This window comes from Hylobates moloch, unplaced genomic scaffold (assembly GCF_009828535.3).
Source record: "Hylobates moloch isolate HMO894 unplaced genomic scaffold, HMol_V3 SCAFFOLD_12, whole genome shotgun sequence".
Classification (NCBI taxonomy): domain Eukaryota; kingdom Metazoa; phylum Chordata; class Mammalia; order Primates; family Hylobatidae; genus Hylobates; species Hylobates moloch.
In genome coordinates this window covers 30454914-30477699 of record NW_026652287.1, presented here as the reverse complement: position 1 = coordinate 30477699, position 22786 = coordinate 30454914, and the positions used below count along the sequence as shown (strand labels likewise).

The window sequence follows — 22786 nt, the reverse complement described above, 5'->3', positions numbered from 1 at the left end:
GGAGTGGAAACATTTTGTGACATTGCTCTAGAATATCAATTCCGTGTGCATAGAGCTGTGCTTTACTCATTTCTTTCATCATTAGTTTTGGCTAACCAAAAGACACTCAATAGATGGTGTGGACTGGGATACCATACGGGAGAACTATTCCCATCTGACTCAAGCCTGCGGTTGTATGATTGGAATTTCATGGGTCCTCTCGCAAAGAAACCTCTTTGAAGGGATGGCATCATTCTCCCTTGGGTATTGCTAAACACAAAGCAGGTGCCCAGCTGATGATTCTACAATTAAATTGGGCAGAGCTATAATTTTACTTTCATACATTTTACTAAAGCACCCAGCAAAAGGAATGAGAGAATGCTAACAAAGAAACAAACAATAATCTCCATATCCAGTCAGATTTCCTAAGAGATTTTAGAGATTTTCATGAACAACAGTAAATATGCATTCTGGAAAAGGTGTTAGAGATTATCTTGTCAACATTAATTCAATGGGTAGAGTGCCAATGAGTCAGGGATATCACTGTATTAAAATAATATGCATTAAATCTAAACAAATCAAATATATAATTTTGGTCTAAGTCCAATACTATCTTATCCTTGTCAAGAATATAGTCAAGAAGTGGCATGTTCTTAAAGTTCAAGTAAAAGATGTGTGAAAAAAATGTGAAAACTATATTAGTGACTTTTTTTCCCTGCCAAACTGGGAAGAGAAATCACAATTATCACATTTCAAAGGTGGAATGTCTTGGTTCATTTACATATCATTGTTTCAATGGCAACAGGTTTTGAGACCCAGGGGACTAATAATCAAATCTACCAAGTTATTTAGTGGTAGAGTTCTGAGTAAATCCAAGATTTTCTAAGTCTCCAATCCAAAAGCCCCCCTTTCTTTTTATTGTCATTTCAAGAAATACAAGTTAAAAACTGGTCCTCTCTCACTTTACCTGCTCTGCTATGGGACAATGTCCCTTTGAAGAAGCACACACTTCAGATATCAAGGCCTTCATTAACGACCTTCATTAACGGGCTCAGGCTGGGGAACTTGAGTTTCAGAATGACCCTCGTAAAGACCCGAAGCCAGCTGTATCTCTTTGAAAAGCAGTTTTAAAGTTTACCCTTCACCTTCTGATAGGTGACCAAAATAGACTTTTCTTACCTTAGAACCATTTCTCTAAAATCCCAGTGGGAACCCTAATAGAACTAATTAACTCAGACCCATAAGAAATAATATTAGAATCTGGCTGAGCATAACAAAAGATGAAATTTGATATGAGTAAAACACACATTCGTCCACTTAATGCAATTAGATTTTTTTCTTTTTTTTGAAGCACTCTTGCTTGGCTGTTCTTGAAAAATGTAACTATTGGAAAAGAAACTGGCAAGATCTTAAGGACTGGGGCTCAGTTCCTGGCCCCAGTGATGGGCTTGGAAATTGCAGCTACAGCAATTAGAAGTTCCAATTTCCAGTTCACAGAAGGTCAGGCCATAGGGTTATCCTTGGAGCAGTTCTATAATTCCTCTGAGGAAAGGTTCCACCAACTTGAGGGAATCTGGACTGAATACAGGTGAATCAGCATATATATTGTTAATGGCCACAAGCAGGTTTGACCTCAACATCATTTTTGAAATCTGCAGTGAGAGTTGATCTTTTTGTATTCTGTCTTATCAAATGTGAGCCATGAATTAGCAAGTTCCTCTTATTTCCTGCCATTCTCTAGATGGGGCTTCTCAAACCTTAACACGCATCCAAATCCTGTGGGTATCGGGTTAAAATGCAGATTTTGATTTAATTGGTTTGGGGTCAGGGCCCCTGACTCTGCATTTCTGAAAAGCCCTCAGGTTTCTTTGAGTAGCAAGACTCTATGTCGATGTCTATTTTCACACACTAAGCTTTATTTTTCCTAAGCAACATTGATACATTCCCCTTAGACAATTTGCTAATCAAACCAATTAGCCCGTTGTAAACAAGAGATACAAGAGATTGTTTCTTGCCACAAAACACTTTCCCTAGCCAATATTCAAATCTGTTTTTTTCTAAGAGATAGACTTTTCTGTTCTTTATTATTACTGTTGTTTTTGATATGTGTGTTGCAGAGGGAGATCAAAATCATTTATATTCATTGAAACCAATCATCCACTGAATGACTTTAAAACACTAAGTGGCCAGTGTCTACTTCAGAACCAGCCAGAAGTAAGCCTTTCTGTGTCTTTAGCTTACACACCATGATGCTTTTGTGCAATGTTACTGAACCCCCATCTGACTTATCTGGTAAGGGAGATTTTCATAATTGCATGCAAAGCACCGATAATCTACAGAAATGCCAGCCAGATTTGTGGCACTAATACCTTTCACAAGTCTTATGATTCATATGACTCAGGGCCCACAGACTGTCTAACTTAAGGGAAGCCTGAAATGATGCTTATTGTATGTGTGTCATTGATCTTCTCAGAATTCATCCTTAAATATCTGTTCCATACTAGGAGGTAAGAATCAGCAGAAAAGAAGGAATCTTTGGAGAGCCAAAAACATCTCTACACCAAATTGAGAGACTGGAATTATAAGGTGAATGCAATTAACTGGCAGTCGCATCTATGTTGAAAACACAGTCATCCCTTTAATAGAGAACATTTGCTGTGCTTGACAAACTCACAGTGAAACGGTTGGATCCATAGGAAGGAACATGCTGAAAATGGTTTCAATATGATCCTGTTTTTTCACTCAATAGCCATTGATTGAGGGTGTCCAGCCAAAAACAATGAGAAAATGAGCCAACAATAGTCTTACCCTTTGACCATATTAGATAAAGTTGCAGCTGAAATTTGTTATATGTTTCAGGAATAACAAAGCATCCATATGGAACATATATTTGGCAGTGTGGCAGCTGATGAAACCAGGAAAATTAGACAAATTATCAATTGCTCGCTCCCAAATTACCCCAAAAAGAAATTAGATCCATTTTCAGTAGCTTTGCCTTCAAATTTCTTCATTCCATGAGTCACCACTACCTTCTGCCAAACTAAATATGTCTATGAACGGCTGGAAACTTTAATGGAAAGAAACATAAAACTCCAACTACGTAGGAAAATTTAAGCTTCTTCATGGAAGACCTTCATGGAAGACTAGCAAGTTAGGAATGTGTGAAGACAGACAACACATCGATAATTCCTTTTGTTTGGGGTCACTTCTGAGTTAGCGAGCAATACAATATGCTGGCTTGACTTCAAATTAAAATCAGCTCTTTCCTTTATTTCTTTTGCAAGCCTCCAATCCCTCAAACTACTAGGGTTTATTAAGGCACATAGTCCTACAGTCAGATCGATCAGATTTGGGATAAAGAGACTTCATGATGTTATCCAATGGATGGTAGAAATTAGTAAATGAAGATTTCATGAATGGCTAAGAGCTTAATTTTCTAGAAACTATTCTGAGGTGTTACACCATAAGAATATGACATAGCAATTCACTTTGAGTTTATGGACTGTGGTTATGAGCACTACCCTCATATGAGTTTATTGAGTTTAAGTTTAAAGGGTCCAGCTGTGCAAAGAGCTCTGGACCAAGCGTGAGGTGACTGAACTGTAGCCTTGGCTTCCCGACCAGTAGCTCCGGCTTTTCCGACCAACTTTTGTGACCTCACGCACATCATGTTTTTTCTGGATCTTGGTCCCCTCATCTGGGAAGTGAGAGCACTGGATCAGATTGCTCTATATGGTTCTTTCTAGCGCTCTAATTTTTCAATTCTGCATTGGCAAATAGAAACCACTTGTAGTGTTCTCTAAGGGCTGGTGCTCCAGCTGTGATTCATACCTTAGCCAGGGATGTACCAATTGTTGCATACCTTCCCTTGCCCACCACTACTGCTTTTAAATAACTCAGATAGAAGTAGAGAGGAACTGAGTGGAGGTTCTGTTCTCACTTTCATAAGTAGACCTTATTGGTGAGAGTCTAGTAGCCTTTGAAAATTACCTGTTGACTAGAGTTAGCTTAATCTTGAGCTAGGCATTTTCAGTGGAGCAGTGGTGAAGGGGTCCTGAGAGGTGACATCTCAAGTAGACTTGTTGACTTTTTTCTCCTATATCTTCAATCTCAGATCCAAAATGATGGCAGTAGCAAATTGTAAGTCATGGTATATATTCTGGGGACTGGAAGAAGGAAATAGCTTTTGGAATGACATTTTCAATATCAAATCAAGAAATTTGATTAAGTGCTCCATACTAGATGCTGTGAAAAACAGGAGGTGGGGGTAAACCCTTAAAACTTAGTCTGTGTTCTTCTGAAAAAGCTCAAGATAAAATAGAGAGAATGAGAATTTACAGTAGCAGCAGTAGGCAGTATTTGATTGTGTGGTTCAAAAGTGTTATAACTGCATCAAATGTTGTGTCTCTGGGAGCCATGGGATGTGAGGCCCCTGAGATAGAAGAACCACAGGGTCACTGGTCCATATGGTGATAAAACTCACAATTTTGATTTCATCAAAACCATTCTCAAACAAAAAAATTTAATTCCCCTAAGTCAGGCTGTGATAAGAAAACAGTTTGGATGTGCAACTTGAGAGTGCGAAGATACTTTTTCTGATTAGTGAGTACATTTCCTCTGCTGAATGCTGCTTTTTGAGGCTAAGCAGAAATCACCAATAGCTGACTTGAGAGAACAGAAATCTTTTGCTTATATGTGATATCTCTCAGTGACTACCCAATCACCTCATGGGGAACAAAGTCTTTAAGCAAGCTCAGTGTGGTAAAATGATAGGCCCCATCTCTTTGCTCCTTCTTCCAATGAGAGGAAATAGTGATACTGAGAGAGCATTCTGAAGATCCATTAACTAACTCTTGGGTGGTCTCAATGTAAAGTGATATGCGGACAGGAGGCAGCAACATGCTTTTCTTTTTTAATGAGGTTGAGAAGATATACTGCCAAATTAACTTTTCCAGATTATAATTGTTGCCTAAGGTTTTACAGAAATCATGGCATTGATCTAATTTGTGAGCCATGATTAGGGATACAAGGCAAAAAGCATCCAATTCAGTTCATCAGTCGTGACTATTTGGATGGCCCTTCATTTCCAAAGCATTTCTATAGCTGAGCCTCAGAACAACTCAGAAGTGTATTTTTATTCCCATTTTACGATAAGCTACGTAAGGCTCAAGTACGTTAAGTGACTTCTCCAAGGTCATAGAACTGTTCAGTAAGGGAGCTGGGTCAGGCCCAAATGTGGAACTTCTGACTTTCTGAGCAATTGAATGACTGTGATAGGACTCAGATAGGAAAGGCACAAGAAAAAAGGAGAAAATTGTGGTCATTACCTTTGAACCAGGCTTTTTCACTTGTGAGGAATTGAGAGTTTATTTATTATGTGCGTGACAAGGGAACAGCCACATATGTTAAGGTCAAAGACAACCAGCTGGGTGCGGTGGCTCACGCCTGTAATCCCAGCAGTTTGTGAGTCCAAGGCGGGCAGATCACCTGAGGTCAGGAGTTCGAGACCAACCAGGCCATCATGGTGAAACCCTGTCTCTACTAAAAATACAAACATTAGCCGGGCAAGGTGGTGCATGCCTGTCATCCCAGCTATTTGGGAGGCTGAGGCGGGAGAATTGCTTGAACCTAGGAGGCAGAGGTTGCAGTGAGCCGAGATCGTGCCACCATACTCCAGCCTGGGCAACAGAGCAAGACTCTGTCTCAAAAAATAAATAAATAAATAAATAAATAAATAAATAAATAGATAACCAACTTCTTTTTAATTTGCTCCAGGTGGTCTCAATCAAACTTCTAGGCACAGGGTTCTACTCTGAACCATTTCTGCCTGCCCTTCCTTCTCTTACTAAAATACATGAATTCCATGGCTATAAGGCAAGAAAGAAAAGGCCTGCAAAAGGTTTTAAATAGCCTATAGGAAGAACTTTCATTTTTCAGAGAAAAGCTTTCAAAACCACAATGACTCTTCTCATGGCTTGCTCCAGGCAACGGACCATAGGCTCCGGATTAAACAGTGACTGAGAATTGATGTGTTACTTTCACTCATGGTTTTCCAATCTCTCTAGTTGCCTCTCTTCTAGAGATTTGTCTAGTCTAGGAATCTCGACGGGGGGTGATTTTGTCCCCAGGGGTACATTTGGCAATGTCTGCAAACATTCCTGATGGTCATGACTGGGAGGAAGGGACTGCTGGCACCTAGTGGGTAGAGGCCAAGTATGTTGCTAGATATCGTATAATGCACAGGGCAGCTCCCTCCCAGAAAAAAGTAGTCTGACCCAAAATGTCAATAGTGCTGAGGCTGAAAAACTCTGTTGCCTATGGCGCTTGGGGAAAGTTGAGTGAGGAGTATGAGAATAAGGTAAGATTTTAAAACAGTCTGGGCATGGTGGCTCATGACTGTAAATCCAGCACTTTGGGAGGCCGAGGTGGGCAGATCACTTGAGCCCAGGAATTTGAGACCAGCATGGGCAACATGGTAAAACCCCATCTCTACAAAAAATACAAAAGTTAGCCGGGTGTGGTGGCATGCGCCTATGGTCCCAGCTGCTGGGGAGGCTGAGGTGGTAGGAGGATCACTTGAGCCTGGGAGATTGAGGCTGCAGTGAGCTTTGTTCACACCACTGCACTCTAGCCTGAGCAATGGACCGAGACCCTGTCTCAAAAAAACAAAAACCAAAATGAAAAAAAACCCACATCACCTGGTCTCATAAAGAGGTTGGGGACAGGTTCAGCAAGGAGGGAGAAGAAAAATCTATAGTGTCCTTAAATCCATTTAATCCAGAATTCTAACTCTCGGTACTCCTTTCCCCAGTTTTATAGGTAATCAGGAGTTGGCTGCATGTGAGTTGGCTCAGTGCAGACTTTCTAAATCACTTGCCTCTGATGAAAGACCCATTTCATCAGGATAAATGGCACAGAGGTAGTACCATCTTCCCAGCAATACTCTCCGGATTGCTTCTATGTCTGACAAATTTTCAAAGTTTAAAAAGGTCCCTCAAACAGCCTTTTAGTACCTCATAAAGACCAGAGATGAAAGAAGAAAACCAGAAGAGATTCATAGAGTATTTGCTTGGGAGTCTGCAAAAAAATCAGGTGTAAATTTCTTTTGGCTTGGGACAGTCAGAGAAATCTCCAGAAAAAAAAAGCTGATCCAACAACTCGTCAGACTGTTTCAGATTTTCCGGGAGCGCAGCTTTGCTAAGTCATTCCAAAGCAGTTCTACCAAAGTTGACATTGGAGAGAGTGACCATAGAGTCAGAATAGTATAATATACAATAATAGTCAAATTATGACCTTAAGTGGACTTGGAAAGCCCAAAGTACATGTGAAGGCTTTGCACACCATATAGGAGACAGGCAGGGAATCACTTTAGTTTGTACAAATTTCCACAGCAAGGGAGCAAAAGTGTTAACCTAAGTCTCAGGTGAATTTATTGAAAGGAAGGAACCAACAAGATCTATGCTCATTTGGATGAATTTGATTGGAGGCTTCTCCTTGTCATTTTAATTTACCAGGTAACTTTGACACAGACATGGCTAATTGTTGCTAAATGGAGGAATACTGCAGTGGGACAAGAAAACAGAATCACAGTATCTTCTCCCTTTGTCAGTAATTAGCTGTGTGACCTTGCATATGTCACTTCTATCTGGATTTCAGTCAGCATTTGGCTAATTCTTATTATTATCATTTTCATGTACATGAATGTATGGGGTAAAAGTGCAATTTTGATACATGACTAGATTGCATAATATTGACAAGATTATTTTTCAAGGACTTCTAAGTTTGTAGCAATCTTCAATTTTATTTTCTTTGAACAATCAGGTCGTTTTAAGAGGGAGAGATTACAGAGATGTATACTTAATCAATAATCAGGTTCTTGGGTATTTCCTCCCCTCTTTTTGACCCCTCTTTTTTTTGGCATGGAAATCTTTATTCCTGCAGAATGCCTGAGCATTTAATGCAAAAGATTTTAATTTAAAAGAGGTTGTGTGGTCTCTGCTGGTTGCACAATTTCTCTTTGTGTCTGTGCTGCTGCTGATCAAATATTGCAAAGCCATTAATTACCTTAGGACAAATGCAGAGGGCCACGTGCAAAGGTTCTGGCCAGTTGCAGAAAGCAATATGCCAGATGTAAAGTAAGTGAAGGGTTTTTCCTGGTATTTAAGGTTCAGTGAAAAAGTAAGAGGGGCAGCTATGCCAAGAATGAAAAGCCAGAGCTTGCCAAGTGCTTCTTTAAGTGGCTTTAGCCAATGTGAGACTAAACAATGCATTAAATAGGCATACAACTTAACTGCAGTTAGGGAATTTCATGTCAAATAACACCTCTTTGCTATGTTTTAAACATGATCTCATGTATAGATAAAGACAAACAAAATGCTGTGTTATCATCTCCTTAGTCTAACAGCTAATAAGGCCTGGGGGTTTGAACTTTCCAGGCAACCTAAAGTAATTCTTTGGGATGTCTCATGGAGAGGTGTAGGATGGAACTCTGCCAGGGCGGCAGCTCAATGCGAAAACGATTTTTTGCCACTATGGGTTGTCAAAGATGTCTGGCTGCACAAAAGAGCAAAGACCTTGCAGGCTGTTATTGAGAACAATGAGACATCTCCTTGGGAGGGACCTTGTGGCTATTTTCACTGTGTCTGAATCTTTGGTGTGGGCTGTAAAACCAGAAGGAAGGCTGCTGGAGTGATGAAGTCAGCTCTAATGGAGACCTTGGGCAATGATGGCACGACACAAGATGTCTGGTCAAAGTATTGGAGGCCCATTGAATTAGCAGAATGCCAAAATTCTCTCCTGGATCCAAAATGTCTCCCCTACCAGCCACTGGAGATAGGATACATTTCAATACCAATGGTCTTCAAACAGCTGGTTGAGTAACACCAGCAAACGTGGCGATCTTGCATCCCAACCACTGGCTGCTCCCGCATCTCCTTTTATAGTCAAGTTGGGGAAGTTTCTTCCTGTCTGGATTATGGTGTCTGTGACCACCTCCCATTACTACGACTCTAATAGCACCCCAAGAAAAAGTTTGGTCCAATTAAACAGCATTTTTTTAGTAGGTCTTTGAGAAAAACCAGTGAAACAAATAGTTGCAAGTAATGAAGCACTTGAGGTTTGCCGGAAGAAGATTTGAAGTTGGCCAGAAGAGAAGCTCCCCAGATCCTACTGCATATCCTGGTGTACACAGGTGAGTTGCAGTGTTCTGTCTGAATTCAGTCTGTGAAGGGTCTTGTACAGCAGCAGCCTCTAATTAGCAGCCTCTAATTAGCCTCTTCTAAAAGAAGACATTTCTTGTGCATCCTGAGGAAGTTTTCTTAGCATTTCCTCAATTTTTCCAGAAGCTAAAATATAGGGCCATTACATAGATATCTCTCTCATGCCTTTTTCAAGGAAGTGTTCAGAATCAATTTAGTCACCCTGGGATTCTTGCTCCTTATCTCTCAGAAGACTACTGGGATTTTGGAAGCATCTCCCTATGCTACACACTTCTTGGAGGCAAGAGAACCTAGCTTTGTTTCTGGAACCATTCAGTGGGGTAAGTTACAAAATGTTCATGTTTCACATTTCTCATTTGTCCCTTGAAGCAATAATCTTTGCCCACCAAAACTGGAGTCAAGACAAAGTGAGAGAGCTGATACAACTGGATTTTGAAAAAGTGAATATACTAAATAAACATAACATTCTTCATGTGATTATTACTAATACTACTACAAAATTCTTACTACTCATAATAGGTTTTTAATCAGCTGCCTCCAAGGAGAGAAAATGAGTGTGTAATTAATTGGGCAGTTCATATACCTCAGCATTGGCAATAGATTCTGCAATTGATCTCAGAAGAGAATAATTAAGTGTAATAGCTCACATATGTGGTGCTTACTGTGTGCCAGTCAATAGTCTAAGTTAACATATTCTAATATAATAACTAATTTAATCCTAACACCAACTCTATAAGGCAGGCCCCATTTTACAGATGAGAAAATTGAGGAACAAACAGGTTAAGTAACTTGCTCAAGATCACTCACCAAGTAAGTTGTAGAGCTGGGGTTCAAACCTGAAGTGCTTGGCAATAGAGGTCATGCCCTTCACTCTCCTGTTTATAACTCTCCATCAGGAGGAAGATGGTCTTGAAGGGCATTAGCATGTCAGAAAAAAATGCAAATTATTTTCTAATTTTGCATCATTTTCTTAGTGGTCCTATGGTTGCAGAGACTGGTCCTTTACTATTTAAAGACAGGAACAAGCATTTGGGGTCAATATAAAAACACATTGCTTTTCTTTAATAATATATGTGGCCTATTAGCTTAGTGGTACTAATGAGGCTAGAGTCATAAGGTCAAACCTCACATGTACCAATTAGTTTCAAAGAGAAAAGCTTTCCCACAGCTAGTGACTGTACCCCTAACTTTGACCAGCTGTCACACAGATGCATAGCAGGCAGTCTAAGGGGTACCAATAAAAGGAATGAAAATGGTGCAACTCAAATCCAGCCCCACTCAAAACAATGCTAATGGTGGGTGAGTGTGACATCAAATTCACCAATTATACACTCTCTTCTTTAATTGAAAAGGTAATAGGCTGGGAAGAGGCTTTTGGTGAAGGTTTAGAAACCTGTAGATTCTTATTTGTCCCCTCTAATTTAATAAAGAGCATCTAAAAATGTACGTACTCACTTGACCTCACAGTCAGGAGCGTGAGAGAATGTAAAGATGAGAACTGTCAGTGGGTCTATCCTGACAAAGAAAAATGACAGTCTGTTTTCATGAGGCGTGTGCTTCTTTGGCTCCTTGGTCCAAAAGACCTGCATGTATTTGGTCATATCTGAGCTTCTATTCCATCCCCGAGGGGTTGAAATCCAGCTTAAAGCAAAACAAAACGAAGAATCTGGCTCCTCTTACTTTAAGTGGGTGGAATCTCCTATCTCTGGGGACCAACAGAAACTATGTAAATAAGATAAAAGAGACTAAATGTTATTTGGTCACTACTTAAATCCAAGGTTCTTCTTTGTTGAATAGCACCAGAGCTTTGTTAATTACAACCTAGACTATGAGTCTGTTAAAGTTAGAAGAGGTCATTTATATTAATAAAATTCCCTTGTTTTATGGACAAGGACGTTTAGACCCAGGAAGTTTAAATGCCTGCCAAACTCCTACAACTAATGAATGACAGGTCTGGGAGTAGTTTTCTGGGCAGTGTATATCAAAGGAAAGAAGCTTGACTTAATAATAATAACCTAGATCTAAGAAGGTTGTTGCAATCAATAACAATGAAAGTTCATTGTAAAGTTTCACTTAAAGCCCTTACAAAACAGTCTGTTTTAACACATGAAGAATGCCATTCGTTTATTCAGACCTGTTCTTAATAACTATACATTGGAAGTATGTTTTACAAAAGCTATAAATCCTGAAGAGCTGAAAGAATATCCAACTTTCTTTTCTAATTGATTTACTTCTCCATTTCCCCAGACCGCCAAGGTAAAGCATATACAGTTTATTTAAGGGACTGTTTATAGACTCTTAAAACTAAAAAAGACCCCAGAAACTCTCTTTCTTTCAGTTGCTCTTAATTGAAACCATCCAAGATGGTTGGTTGTCTGTCAATTTTTTAAGAATCTCCAAGGAGAGAAATTCCACAGGCCCATAGCAGCATGTTAAAATGGTTAATCACCATGGCTGTCAAAAATTATATCTATGGTAAGCGTCACTTCTCCTATTTCATATGAAGCTCTTTTTCTCTTGGTGTTTTTCATGCAAAATGAGGTTGTAACGAGCCACCCTTTATAAGGGCTCCATCAATCTAGTAAGAAAATCGCTAGCTCCTTCCCAATGTGCTTTCATCTCCATTATGCCGCCATTTTTCTCACAGGACTACAGGAACACAAGGCTGGCTGATAGGCGCTCCTATCTTCCCTATGATGCATAGGAGAAAATGAGTAATTAGCTCTTCATTGGGTCTTTCATTTCATAAAATGTCTAGGGAAGCTGCATTAATTATACATGAACTGTTCCATTTATGATGGGATAATGTTCACAAACAGATAATCTAGAAGGTTGCTTTCACTGTGCTGTAGTGGAACTTGGGCTTGAAGGGAAATATGAGCTCAATTCACATCATTGGGTCAATCTACACACAGTAAGCATTACAAAATATTTTATTCAAAACAGTTCTAATAGAGTTAAAAAAAACTCTCCTTGTTAAATACTGCAGATTGACAAAAATGATAGATATGGAGGCAATTTTCTTTTAGATGTTGGAATTTCAAACTAAAATCAGAAACTGCCCTCTACTACTAAAAAAATCGTACTTCCAAAATGGATTTGAAGCAGTTTAAAATAAAAGTCACAGCCACAATAAAACTTTGAAAATAAGCATAAAGAGAATAATAAGACTCAACTGACAGTGTATAGAGGTGGGGAAGAATGCTTCCCTCTAAAACGTATTTCAAAGACTGTATGTGCTTAGAGCTGACTTCTCCACACACAGTAAATCTCAGGGGATGAAAAGGAAACTGAATGAAATTTGTTGACAACAGTTAATGCCTGTAGGAATAATTGGCTCAGACACAAAACAGACATCAATGTAGCTTGGGGATGACCAAAATGCAGCAGCCTCTAAGTCATTGTTAGTATATATTTTTTCAGTTCAAAAAAATAAAAGCAGTTTTATTAAATAACTAGATAACCATGAGGTGGGAAGTATTGTCCACAGTACTTGACAACCTTAATTCTTGATGGTTCTTAAGACCAAGATCCCAAACAAGTAATTCCATTCTATTCCATTGGATTCAACTGGATTCAGTTCAATTCAATCCTGTCAGTTCAACAATCAAATATGGGCAGCTACTGTAGCATCCAGGCTATGAGCTAGACACTTGGATTCAAAGGTAAATAAATATGTCCTTTGGCATCAAGAAGCCCATTGACAGGGTATTATTCTTGGCAGAGTAGACCAAAATATTCAGAAAAACATAAAGGGTATAATTTATTCTCCATGGTTTTCTCTTATGACAATAATACTTAGTTGCATTTTTCTTTTACCACTCAACTGTAAGCCCCTTGAAGACAAGGTCAATCTCTTATTTCTGGGCATCTCATTCATATCTCATTCAATGCTTACACATAACAGATGCTCCATCAATGTTTTGAATTACATTAAAATAATCTAAATGGACTAATTTCTTTTGGGCAAATAAGATTGTCCAGTTGACTAGAAAGTTAGCAAGAATACTTTTGGGCATGAAGGTATGTTGGACACTTCTGTCCATGAGGGTATGTCGGATTAACATATGTCATGGAATTCTATAAGGCAAAACTCGTGACACACATACTTTCAATGACAATACTGACAACAACATATGATTTACAAAACCACTTTCTAGCTAAAGTCATAAGTAAACATCAAGATTTGCTACATATAACATTTCCTTTTCAAGTTATTGAGATACAATTTTTAAAAATTTGCTGAAATTTGATTGTTGCAGTAACAGAATAAGAGAACCTGGAAATTGGTTTCCATTTTAGTTGTCCAATATTCTTAAGTGTCTGTGCAAACACTTATAAGTATCATACAGTTACTTAGGAACAATCATTTTTTCCATTCTCATTTTTCATCATTTAATGCAAATATCATAGGCATAGAAAGATCCAGTTTTCATGCACTGCGCATGGAAATTCTGGAGCAATGTCATGTTGAACATCACGATTCAAACTGGCACGTAACAGAGGACACTTCTAGGCTTGGCAATTACCTAGTGAACTGGATCAAAGGAAATTGCACAAATGGATTATCAAGGAAAAAAAAAGTCCTCTTGGGCATAATAAGTGAGAACGACTTTTTCATTTTTTTAAAAAATGAGGATCAGTAGCTGCAAATTATAGAATAATTATGACCCACAGTTGGATCATATGATGTCCCACAGTTATCTTCCACAGGATATTTTAAAGGTAAAATAAGTCTGCTATTGGAAAATCACTCACCCAATGCACTCATTCATCTGCTCTGCAACAGAGAACTGGATAGAATTGCTTTATTGCCAGAAAAATAAATGAGTTCACTCAATTAAAGGACTGGCTGGAAGCAAATAGTGGGAATTTGCCTATTCAAATAGTAGAAGGCACTTCTGATTCTTTGTCACTAGTGATTTAAAAACTATTTGTTGCCAAATACACTGTAAGTACTGATCACCAATCCCCTCACAAGCCTCTTTCTTCCCATCTCCCTTACTGATCTCCAGACTGGTATACACAGGCCACCCTCTACCCTGCCAGTCATACACACACATACCCTACCTGCCTAGAGAGAGGCTGACATTTGGGAAGGATGAGAGAGACTTCAAGTGTGTGAGTCATCACAGGAGCTATTCAAAGCATAGTGGGTAACTGAGGTAAGCTGTCTACACTGGAGTGATATGAACCTTTAAGAATGACTCATGCTCAGTTTCCTGGAACTCTCTAAAACTCCAAAGAATTATAAGGAATGAGCATCTGGCTTTAAATCTTTCGCTGTCCTATAATATACAGTGAGATAGATGCATGGGAGCTAGATTCTTTAAGTGATCAGTTCCCAGAGGAATCATTGACTTTTGCTTGTGTGTATTATTTACACGCCTTGACTTGGCTGTCTACTTTTTACTGGCTGTTGACTTTCTAATCACCTAAGAGCTACTTAAGAGATAAGTGATTCTGTACTTGTCAGAGACCCTTTTCCAGATGGTGATATCATTGATGGGTCCCAAAGAAGAACTATGCCGAAAGAGAGCAACAACAAAAAATCAAGGTCAATTGGCACAGAGAGCAAATCAGTATGGCATTTCAGTTTGCATTTAGAGACAGTCTATGTATTTGCAAACAGGCCTGCCTTTAAGTGGAGTTAACCTTCTATCTGTTCATGGTGATTTCATACTGAATGGAGACATCTAGGATATGCCCTTTAATATTTTTTTTCCCAGATCCACATGACTGGAGAGTCCTTACTATTTTACTCCAAATCACATAGCACTTAAAGCAGCCCTGCATATGTTCCATATGTTTATATGTACACCCATAGGTTTTGAAAACAAAAACATCAATACCTCAGGGTTATTTTGTCCTGTCCTTTCATTGAAAGGAATGGAATAGTGAGGGTGGATCATAATAGTTGAAAGAAGGCTTAGCAGGAAGTAGTTAAAGACGAATTGTTAAGGAGGAAAATTCCATCCTAGATCTGCAAAACCTGCCAAAGCCCCGCCAAAACACTATGCTTACTTAAAGGTGAGGAATCTCAGAGGCCTAGGATGGCTGCCAGACACAGGCAGTCATTCAGTTATTCACACACTCCCTGCGGTTGTAAATCCACAGAGCTGTACACTTTAGACTCGAGCAGCACATAGAGAGCGAGGGCTACTTACTGAAATAAAAGCCCCTGTCTCCACACACGAACTGAAGAGCATCCACCAGCTCAGCCCCGCAGAGCGTCTCCGGTCCAGCTGTGGCAGAGCTGGTGAAGGTGAGCAGGCACAGCGCCAGGTAGAAGAGATGCGAGGAGGACATGGTGTGCATCTTCACCTGCCCAAGAAACAGAGGGAGGGTCAGCTTTCCTCCTTGATCCTTGCAAGGGGAGTGGGGTGGGACAGAAGTGCATTGACTCCCATGATTCCACGACTGTCATTAACCAGGACTACGCAGCACAGAAGTTAATAGAGTACATGAGAACCCAGTGGGAGTTGTGGAAGGAGCGTGTCTCGGCATCCAACAACCTGTGTTTATTCCCCTGGCTACTGTGGATCTTTGGAGGAGACCTCCCTGAACCCTTTCTTTATGGGTTCCTATTTCAATGAATTGAGATAAAATATCTAGAAACGTTTACTACGGAAATGAAAGATGCTATTATTACAGTGGGATCCCATATCACTCTGAGACCCTGGTAGAACTTTTGAATTATCAAAGGTTAAATTGTGCTCAGTACAGATTCGGGGCCAAATAAGTTTTGTTAATTTAAATTCTCTCAATATTGGCCATCCACAGATGGTATATGCATTCATTATTGAGCAGAATATTTTTAACCAAAACATCATTCCCTATTTTTGACTAAAAATAATTTACTATGGCCAAAAAATGGCTTTTGACAGTACTATATATCATCATAGGGTTTTTGGTTTGTTTTCTCAATATAAGAGAGAGAGAGAGAGACTGATTCCTTACCTGGGGCATATCAGCAGTTGACACAACCACAAATAGAAGAAAATAACAGAAACAGAAAAAAATATGAGAATCGAAGAATGAAATTGGCTCAAACAGAAACCACTCCTGTGTTCTAAAGTCCCTGGCCTCAAGTCCAATATCAAATCAACACGTGTTGAGAATCCCTTCTGTGCATAGGGCAGTGGGCTCAAACCGGCAAAAATCTGTTATTTTATTTTTAGTCACAGGAATTCTGGCTTCATCTCTTAGAGGGACTTATGTGTCACTGTATCTATTTTATAGCAAAATATACCAAGGGACCCCTGGTTGGCATGACTTAGTCAATGATAGACTGCCAAACGGCAGCCTTGCCAAAAGCAGCAGTCCTGTGGCTCAAGTCTCCATCCTCACTCTAAGTAGTAGGAACCATGCTAAGATGATCATTAAGTTTTTCAATATTGTTACTTGTGGCACAAAGATGTGGCTTTTTCCAAGAAGCCTCTCAAGGTGAGTGGCTTCACTTCTCTCAGATGCATCTACTTTCAGCATCATGGGAAGAGTCCCTGACACGTGTTAGGGAAGGGGCTCTATTAAAAGGGTTGCAGAGTCATGCTGGAAGCTATAATTATAAAAAGAGCCTTTTCTGAACCTCAGAGTAGTGGCAGGTCCATTCAACCCCATCACTTTTGGAGAAACAGTCATTTATTTTCTGACCACCCTCCTTGCCCTCCATGGACTCTCAATTTAGTGGCTCTATATCAGTGGCAAAATTTCCCCCATCATTCTAATGATGATTTCCATTTTTGTAGTCAGACCTTCACCTCAGCAACTGAGGGAAAAAAAAAACAAACCCAAACCCCTGTCTCTCGTTAACAAAACGTAAATATTTAGTTAATGGTTGTAAAGCAGTTGAAGATGAAAAGCGCCCTCTATTTGCAAATGATCATAAATAATGGACATAAAATAGAAGAGGAGGTAAAAGCTCAACTGAACATTTACTGCATTTTTCTCAACAGGATCTCTGCATGGAAATCTTCCACCCCCTACATAGCCCAAAACACTGGGACTGGAAGAAGCAAGTTATCATCTAGTTCTCCTTTTTTTTTTTTTTTTTGGTTGTAAAATTAGTGGGGTTTTCCTGTTCAATATTTCCATTGGAAACCTCAACAAATCCAACCCACCTGGACCTCATGGCATTTTTCAAAAGAACAAACCTGTGATTGATCTTGCAGAGCATACCCCCACACTGCGGGAATGGGCCAGCTCTAGAAAGTATGTTATTCTACCAAATCCTATTTCTCCACCCCTCCCTTCTTTGTTGAGTTTATAGCGATGATGAAGGCTAAGCACCTGCAACTGTAGATGCCTTCAAGTTCTTCAGTTTTTTTGAAATCCAGGGAAAAAAATTACTCAAGTTATAGCCTTAGTGAATTTCAAACTTCATTAGATGTCAAAACTATATTTTTAATGGTTAGTTCTAGTATAACACATTTAAGTGCAGCAATACATATAAGTCTCTGGAACTTAAGAATTTAAGATTTTTTTAAAATAGATTTTTCTTTTTCTTTTTTTTTTTGCTGAGTTATATTGTCAGATAAATCTCAGTACTTATAGTTCTAGGACAAGATAGAACCTCTAGTGCATTTTCCTTTAGGGAACAGTCCAGTACACCCACAGAGAACCAGAGAATTTATCACATTATGTTCCCACAAATGAAAACAATACCGAACTTGCTTAGGAGTCAAAAGTGTGAAACAAGTGGTCCCATATGTTCATTATTTCCTTGGCCTTTTATTTTGCCAAACACAAAAGAAATGAATATAGAGAAAGGAAAGATATGATAGAAAAAAAGGGAGGAATCAGAAAGACATGAGAAAAAAAGAAAAAAAAATCAGAAAACACTTTCTCAAAAATCATTCACAAACCCAAATTTTTAAAGTTCTTTCTTTTTTTTAATCTTAAATAAATGGAATATTAATTGATTCCAGATGTCTGGGCTACAATGAAAATGCCCTGTAAAATTTGAGGGCAGCAGTTATAAGAAAATACTCACTGTAGGTGTAATCATTTTTGTTTGTTCCAGGTCTTTTACAGCAGGTCAGGGTGGGTATTATGAGGCCGATGTGAATAGAAAACTGAGGTCTTAAAAACATGTGCTGCTTTGTGGGTGGGGTTTGTGAAAGCATCTAGTTACATTTGGACACCCAGGCAGGTATGCTATGAGCCTGGGTAAACTGCCTTTTGTCCATTGAAACAATGAACAAATTGCACAGCTGGGATTTAAGTCAATCTTTTTCCCCCAATCAAGCCACCTATTTCCATTGTATGCCTATTGTAGCCGCCCAGATAGTGACCCAAGCTCCAGTCCACTCCCTTACTCCCTCCCCCCGACTCACTCACTTGGAAATACCTTGAGACTCAGAGTACAATCAGCTTGTGAGCTCTGCCTCTGGGCAGGACACCTTTACTCACTGAATTACATGTGAAAGACCACGCAGCTCCCTCAAACCACTTCCTGCTTCAAGTACAGAAAACAGTAACAACTTATTAAGAGCTCCACTTCTGAAGTGTTCAGCATACACAGCATGAAAAGTGCATTTGGAAACAATTTTCTTAACTTGTAATTAATGCAGAGATAACGTTCCACAGCCTCTTTTATGATCCCCTAAGCAGGGAGACAAAAACTCCACATAGTATGTATGCACAGTGACGTCATTTCTTTGAAAGCAAGGTGGCCTGCATGTGTTGGCATCTCAGGAAGAGTAGAATCAGGTGCCTGACAAGGGTGTATCTTTAACTCCCGGAGCCACTTACTTGACTAAGGAAAGTCCTAGTGGTGAAGTGTTTGAAAGCAGCAACTGAATGCTGCACTAAGTGGCAGAGACGTCTTATGAATTGAGCCCTCAGGCAATTGAATCGGTGGAGCCAGTGACAGCAGCTTAAAAGCGCTTGCAAATTGAAAAAAAAACACAAGTCTTGAAGGATATAATTTTGCTGAGAATGGAAACTAGAACTACGGCCAGCAATCGGAAACGAGAAGTCGGTGCACCGACAGCAGCAGCCAGATTTACCTAAAGGGACTTCACGACACCGAATATAAAATCACAGTTTTATAACACAAAACCCCAAGTCCAAACTTTGCCCATGAAAGTCCTCTTCTAAACAGAAAAGTCGGGCAAGCAGCTCTTAAAAAGTTTCTGCTTTCCATATACAGTATGTATTTGTTTAAATTATACAAATATGCAAGGTCAGCAAGAGTTGTCAAGGAGTTCTTTTTTGGAAGAACAAATTACACTTTACTCTAACTTTAACTCTCTCTCTGGGCATAAGTGCAGAGTTCCGGGACCTTAGCTCCAAAGATCATATTTAAAAGCTTTAACATCATCTAAAATATAACCCTTCATATATAGCATGCCTTGTAAATAAAGTCCTGATGAGTTACACACACACAGACACACACACAGAGACACATACACACATGCACAAGAACATGGTCTTAAAAATAAAACATCTGCACCTGCAAAAGAAAAAAAAAATCCCCAAGTTCATATCCATGCTCTATAGCCCTTAGCCATAGACGGGATTTAAAGGAATCTTCTGTAATGACACCACAGAAGCCCTGCAGAAGTGGAGGATTTAGCATAAGTACCTTGCAATAGTTTCTACTCATACAGATATCTGTGCAAATGCATCCATCTCCCCGAGCTATTTTTCAGATTCCACAGAATTGCATATTCAGCAATTTATAAATAACTCTCAGTTCCGAAACAATGAAAATTTTAAAGTGAATAACAGTTCTAGGCAGAAGCAAACAGTACACAATTTAAATAAAATTCCCCAATGACTTCAAAGAGTAAGAAATATTTACCTTCAAGAAATCACAAAAGCAGCACTTAAATAATTGGGTTGGAAGACTGCTGATTTTTCCCATTGCTTCTGAAGTACAAAGTCTGAAAATGAATTGGTTAGCAGGAATAATGAAGCAAAAAGAAATCCAGAGAGATGGGAGATGTTGAGAGCAATGTCACATTTCAATTTTGAGGACTTTATTCCATTGCGCAGGCTCTATCTGCTCTGAATTTAGCAGTGACAGTGAGATTTAGCAAACAGAAGAGGGATTTAGAGAAAATCCTCACATTTATCTACAAAACACAGACACTGTAGACAGGAAACAGCTGGGGGAACATTTGCCTTCTCTCTCTCTCCCTCTTCTGGCAAAGTTATCGAGTAAGGACTTTTTTGGGCATGGTGACAAATAACATCATACCTTTGCATTTTAAAACTAGAGCACAGAAGCATTTTTTTCCCTTAAAAGAATGTGTGTTAGTGACAGGGTTAGCAGACATTAAAATACTTATGCTGCCATGGAAAATAAGGATCTGTTTTCTGATTAACTTTCTGCTGGGCATGAAGACACACACGTCTGCTAATACACCTTACCAGTATTAAAGGAATATACATGGGGGATGGGAGAGCAATTTTACATTCTAGAGCAAATGTATAATTTAAAACAAAAAAAGAAAGAAAGGACGATAAGACCCTCTCCAGCAAACTCTACAATTTTAACCCTGAAGTGACTGAGGTAAAGTAGATTGGAAGACAGCACTCGGGTGACCCCTTGTCCTAGTTGCCAAGTGAGGGGTGTGATCTCATTTCCTAGAACCTATGGAGGGGCAGGCAGCATTGGATTGGTCCCTTTAGGACACTGTCTCATACTTTTTCTCCTGCGATGAGGCAAAGACTATGCCGAGCTGTAAAAATCAACTGAAATAGAACATTTTTCTTTATTCTTCTATTAGGCTGCCTGTCACTGTCCCCTCCCCACCCCACCACTCTGGGAGAAGGGTACCTGGGGGGCAAACAATTTTCCTGTTGTTTGAATTTTCCACATAACTCAAACCTGTGTGTGTGTGTGTGAGAGAGAGAGACAGAGGGAGTCTGTGTGCCAGAGTGTGTTTTCTTTCTCTGATTTTCGTGTATTCTAAATAACACCAGCTGGCTAGCAATACCCTCTCGAGGGTTATGATGTCATTCAAATCCCTTAACTGGGTGACTGGCGGGCAACATGGTCCAAGCCAGCTGTTTTGCTATTTATAACGTACACTTGCCTTTGCCACTGAGAATTCAGTTCTGATCTTTTGTCGATACCTTTTGTACCTATTTCCCTTTGGTTTTGTGAAGCAGTAGATAAGAAAGTGAATTACAAAATAAGGTTGCAAAAGCCCAGAGCAGACGTACCTCTTTCGCTAGAGAGCTCTCCAGGCCTGGTTTCCCAGGAGTGGTGGAAATAACCTGGACCTTGAATTTTTTCTTTTTTTTTTTTCCCCACATGACTCTCAGGGGACTGACACATCCACTGAAAACACAGGTCTGCTTGAAATCCTACTCTGGCTCTTTATGTTATCCTGGGGCCAGAAATTTGTTTGTAGAAGTGGGTGCCCTAACAAAAAACAAACAAACCTGCTTTGTTTGGAAGGGGGTTGGGTTTGTTTGAGTCTTCTGTGTGGTTAATACCTTGTAGCAATGTTTACCTTTCAGAAATCAAAGTTAGAAATCTGGAATTATGTTGTGTCAATGGTGCACTATGTTCAGCAACATTTTGTGAGCTCTACTGTGTGCCCAACTACACATATCCCTAGGAAAACAAAGAGGAATAAGATATGGTCAAGTCCCTTCAGGGGCTTTCAGCTGAATGTCAGAGACAAAGAGGAAAACTTCACAGTCATGTGATGGGCATGTGCTCTTTTAAAAACATGAACAGTGCACAATGAGAGGGAGTGACACATTCTCTGGGAAGACAGGGGAGTAAAATCTTTTGGAAAATCCAAAATGAGGGAGGCAGATTGTGTCATGAGAGGCTTTGGGGTACCATGCTGGGAAATTTCAGTGGATGGGATTTGACCCAAAGAGCACACTAAGAGGTATCATCAAGAGGTGGCCTGGTAGGTGGCCCTGGATTATTCTTAATGCAGGGTTTATCCACATGTGCAGTTGTGTGAGTAATCCCTGCATTTAATAATAATCCATGGCTTCCTTTAATAAGCTCTCTTTGTACACTTGATTTACGACAAATCTTTTTCTTTTCTGCAGTTTTTGCAGATCACACCCTTTCTGAAAAAATGTCTATTCTCTTACAGACTTCGAGGATGTAGATTGTATAAAATAAAAGAGCTGATCTCACCTGTCTTCCAGATGAGAAAGAACCTCTTTAACCAAGTTTGGAGAGTCAGATACTGGCTGGAGTCTTGGTGCTGAGTTCCTTGTTCCAACATTGGACACCATTACAGGTGAAGGCCAGGACTTTGTTTGACCCCTTCCCACTGCAGTTTTAGCATACTTTAATTGTTCCAAGATGTCCTAGAAGCTAATTATATGTCTCCAAGTCTATCACCCACTCTGATGTTCTCTCTTGGCATGCTCGGTGCACAGATAACCTTATCCACAAGCATTTCATGAGAAAGGCTGTTTTGGGGACAGATGCTGTACTCCACGATATTGACACACTGACTCACAGTCTCTCGGTTTTATAACCCCAATTACCCTTAAAGGATAATTAGGTTTTAATTTATGTCCCAGTTTTTATGTCACAATCAAAGAAAACTGAAATTTCAGTGAGTCGTAATTGTCATCAGCTGTGCTTTGGAAACATT

The 22786-nt window shown here is 39.5% G+C and overlaps 1 protein-coding gene across 6 annotated transcripts in view; it reads right to left on the bottom strand.

Moving 5' to 3' along the window:
- Positions 1 to 20249, bottom strand: part of IGF1 (insulin like growth factor 1) — an 82797-nt gene extending 62548 nt beyond the window's left edge. For 3 of the 6 annotated variants that reach the window (XM_058425622.1, XM_032168868.2, XM_032168865.2), the window contains exons 1-2: positions 20005 to 20249; positions 15365 to 15521 (exon numbers count right to left, since the gene is read on the bottom strand). In XM_058425622.1, coding sequence (XP_058281605.1) covers positions 15365 to 15521; positions 20005 to 20067 — 220 coding nt within the window. In that variant the 5' untranslated portion in view covers positions 20068 to 20249. Of the gene's footprint in view, positions 1 to 15364; positions 15522 to 18189; positions 18421 to 18536; positions 18594 to 20004 lie in introns of those variants that run through there. The other 3 variants (XM_032168869.2, XM_032168866.2, XM_032168867.2) reach the window with 2 other exon arrangements.
- Between the last annotated feature and the right edge of the window lie 2537 nt (positions 20250 to 22786).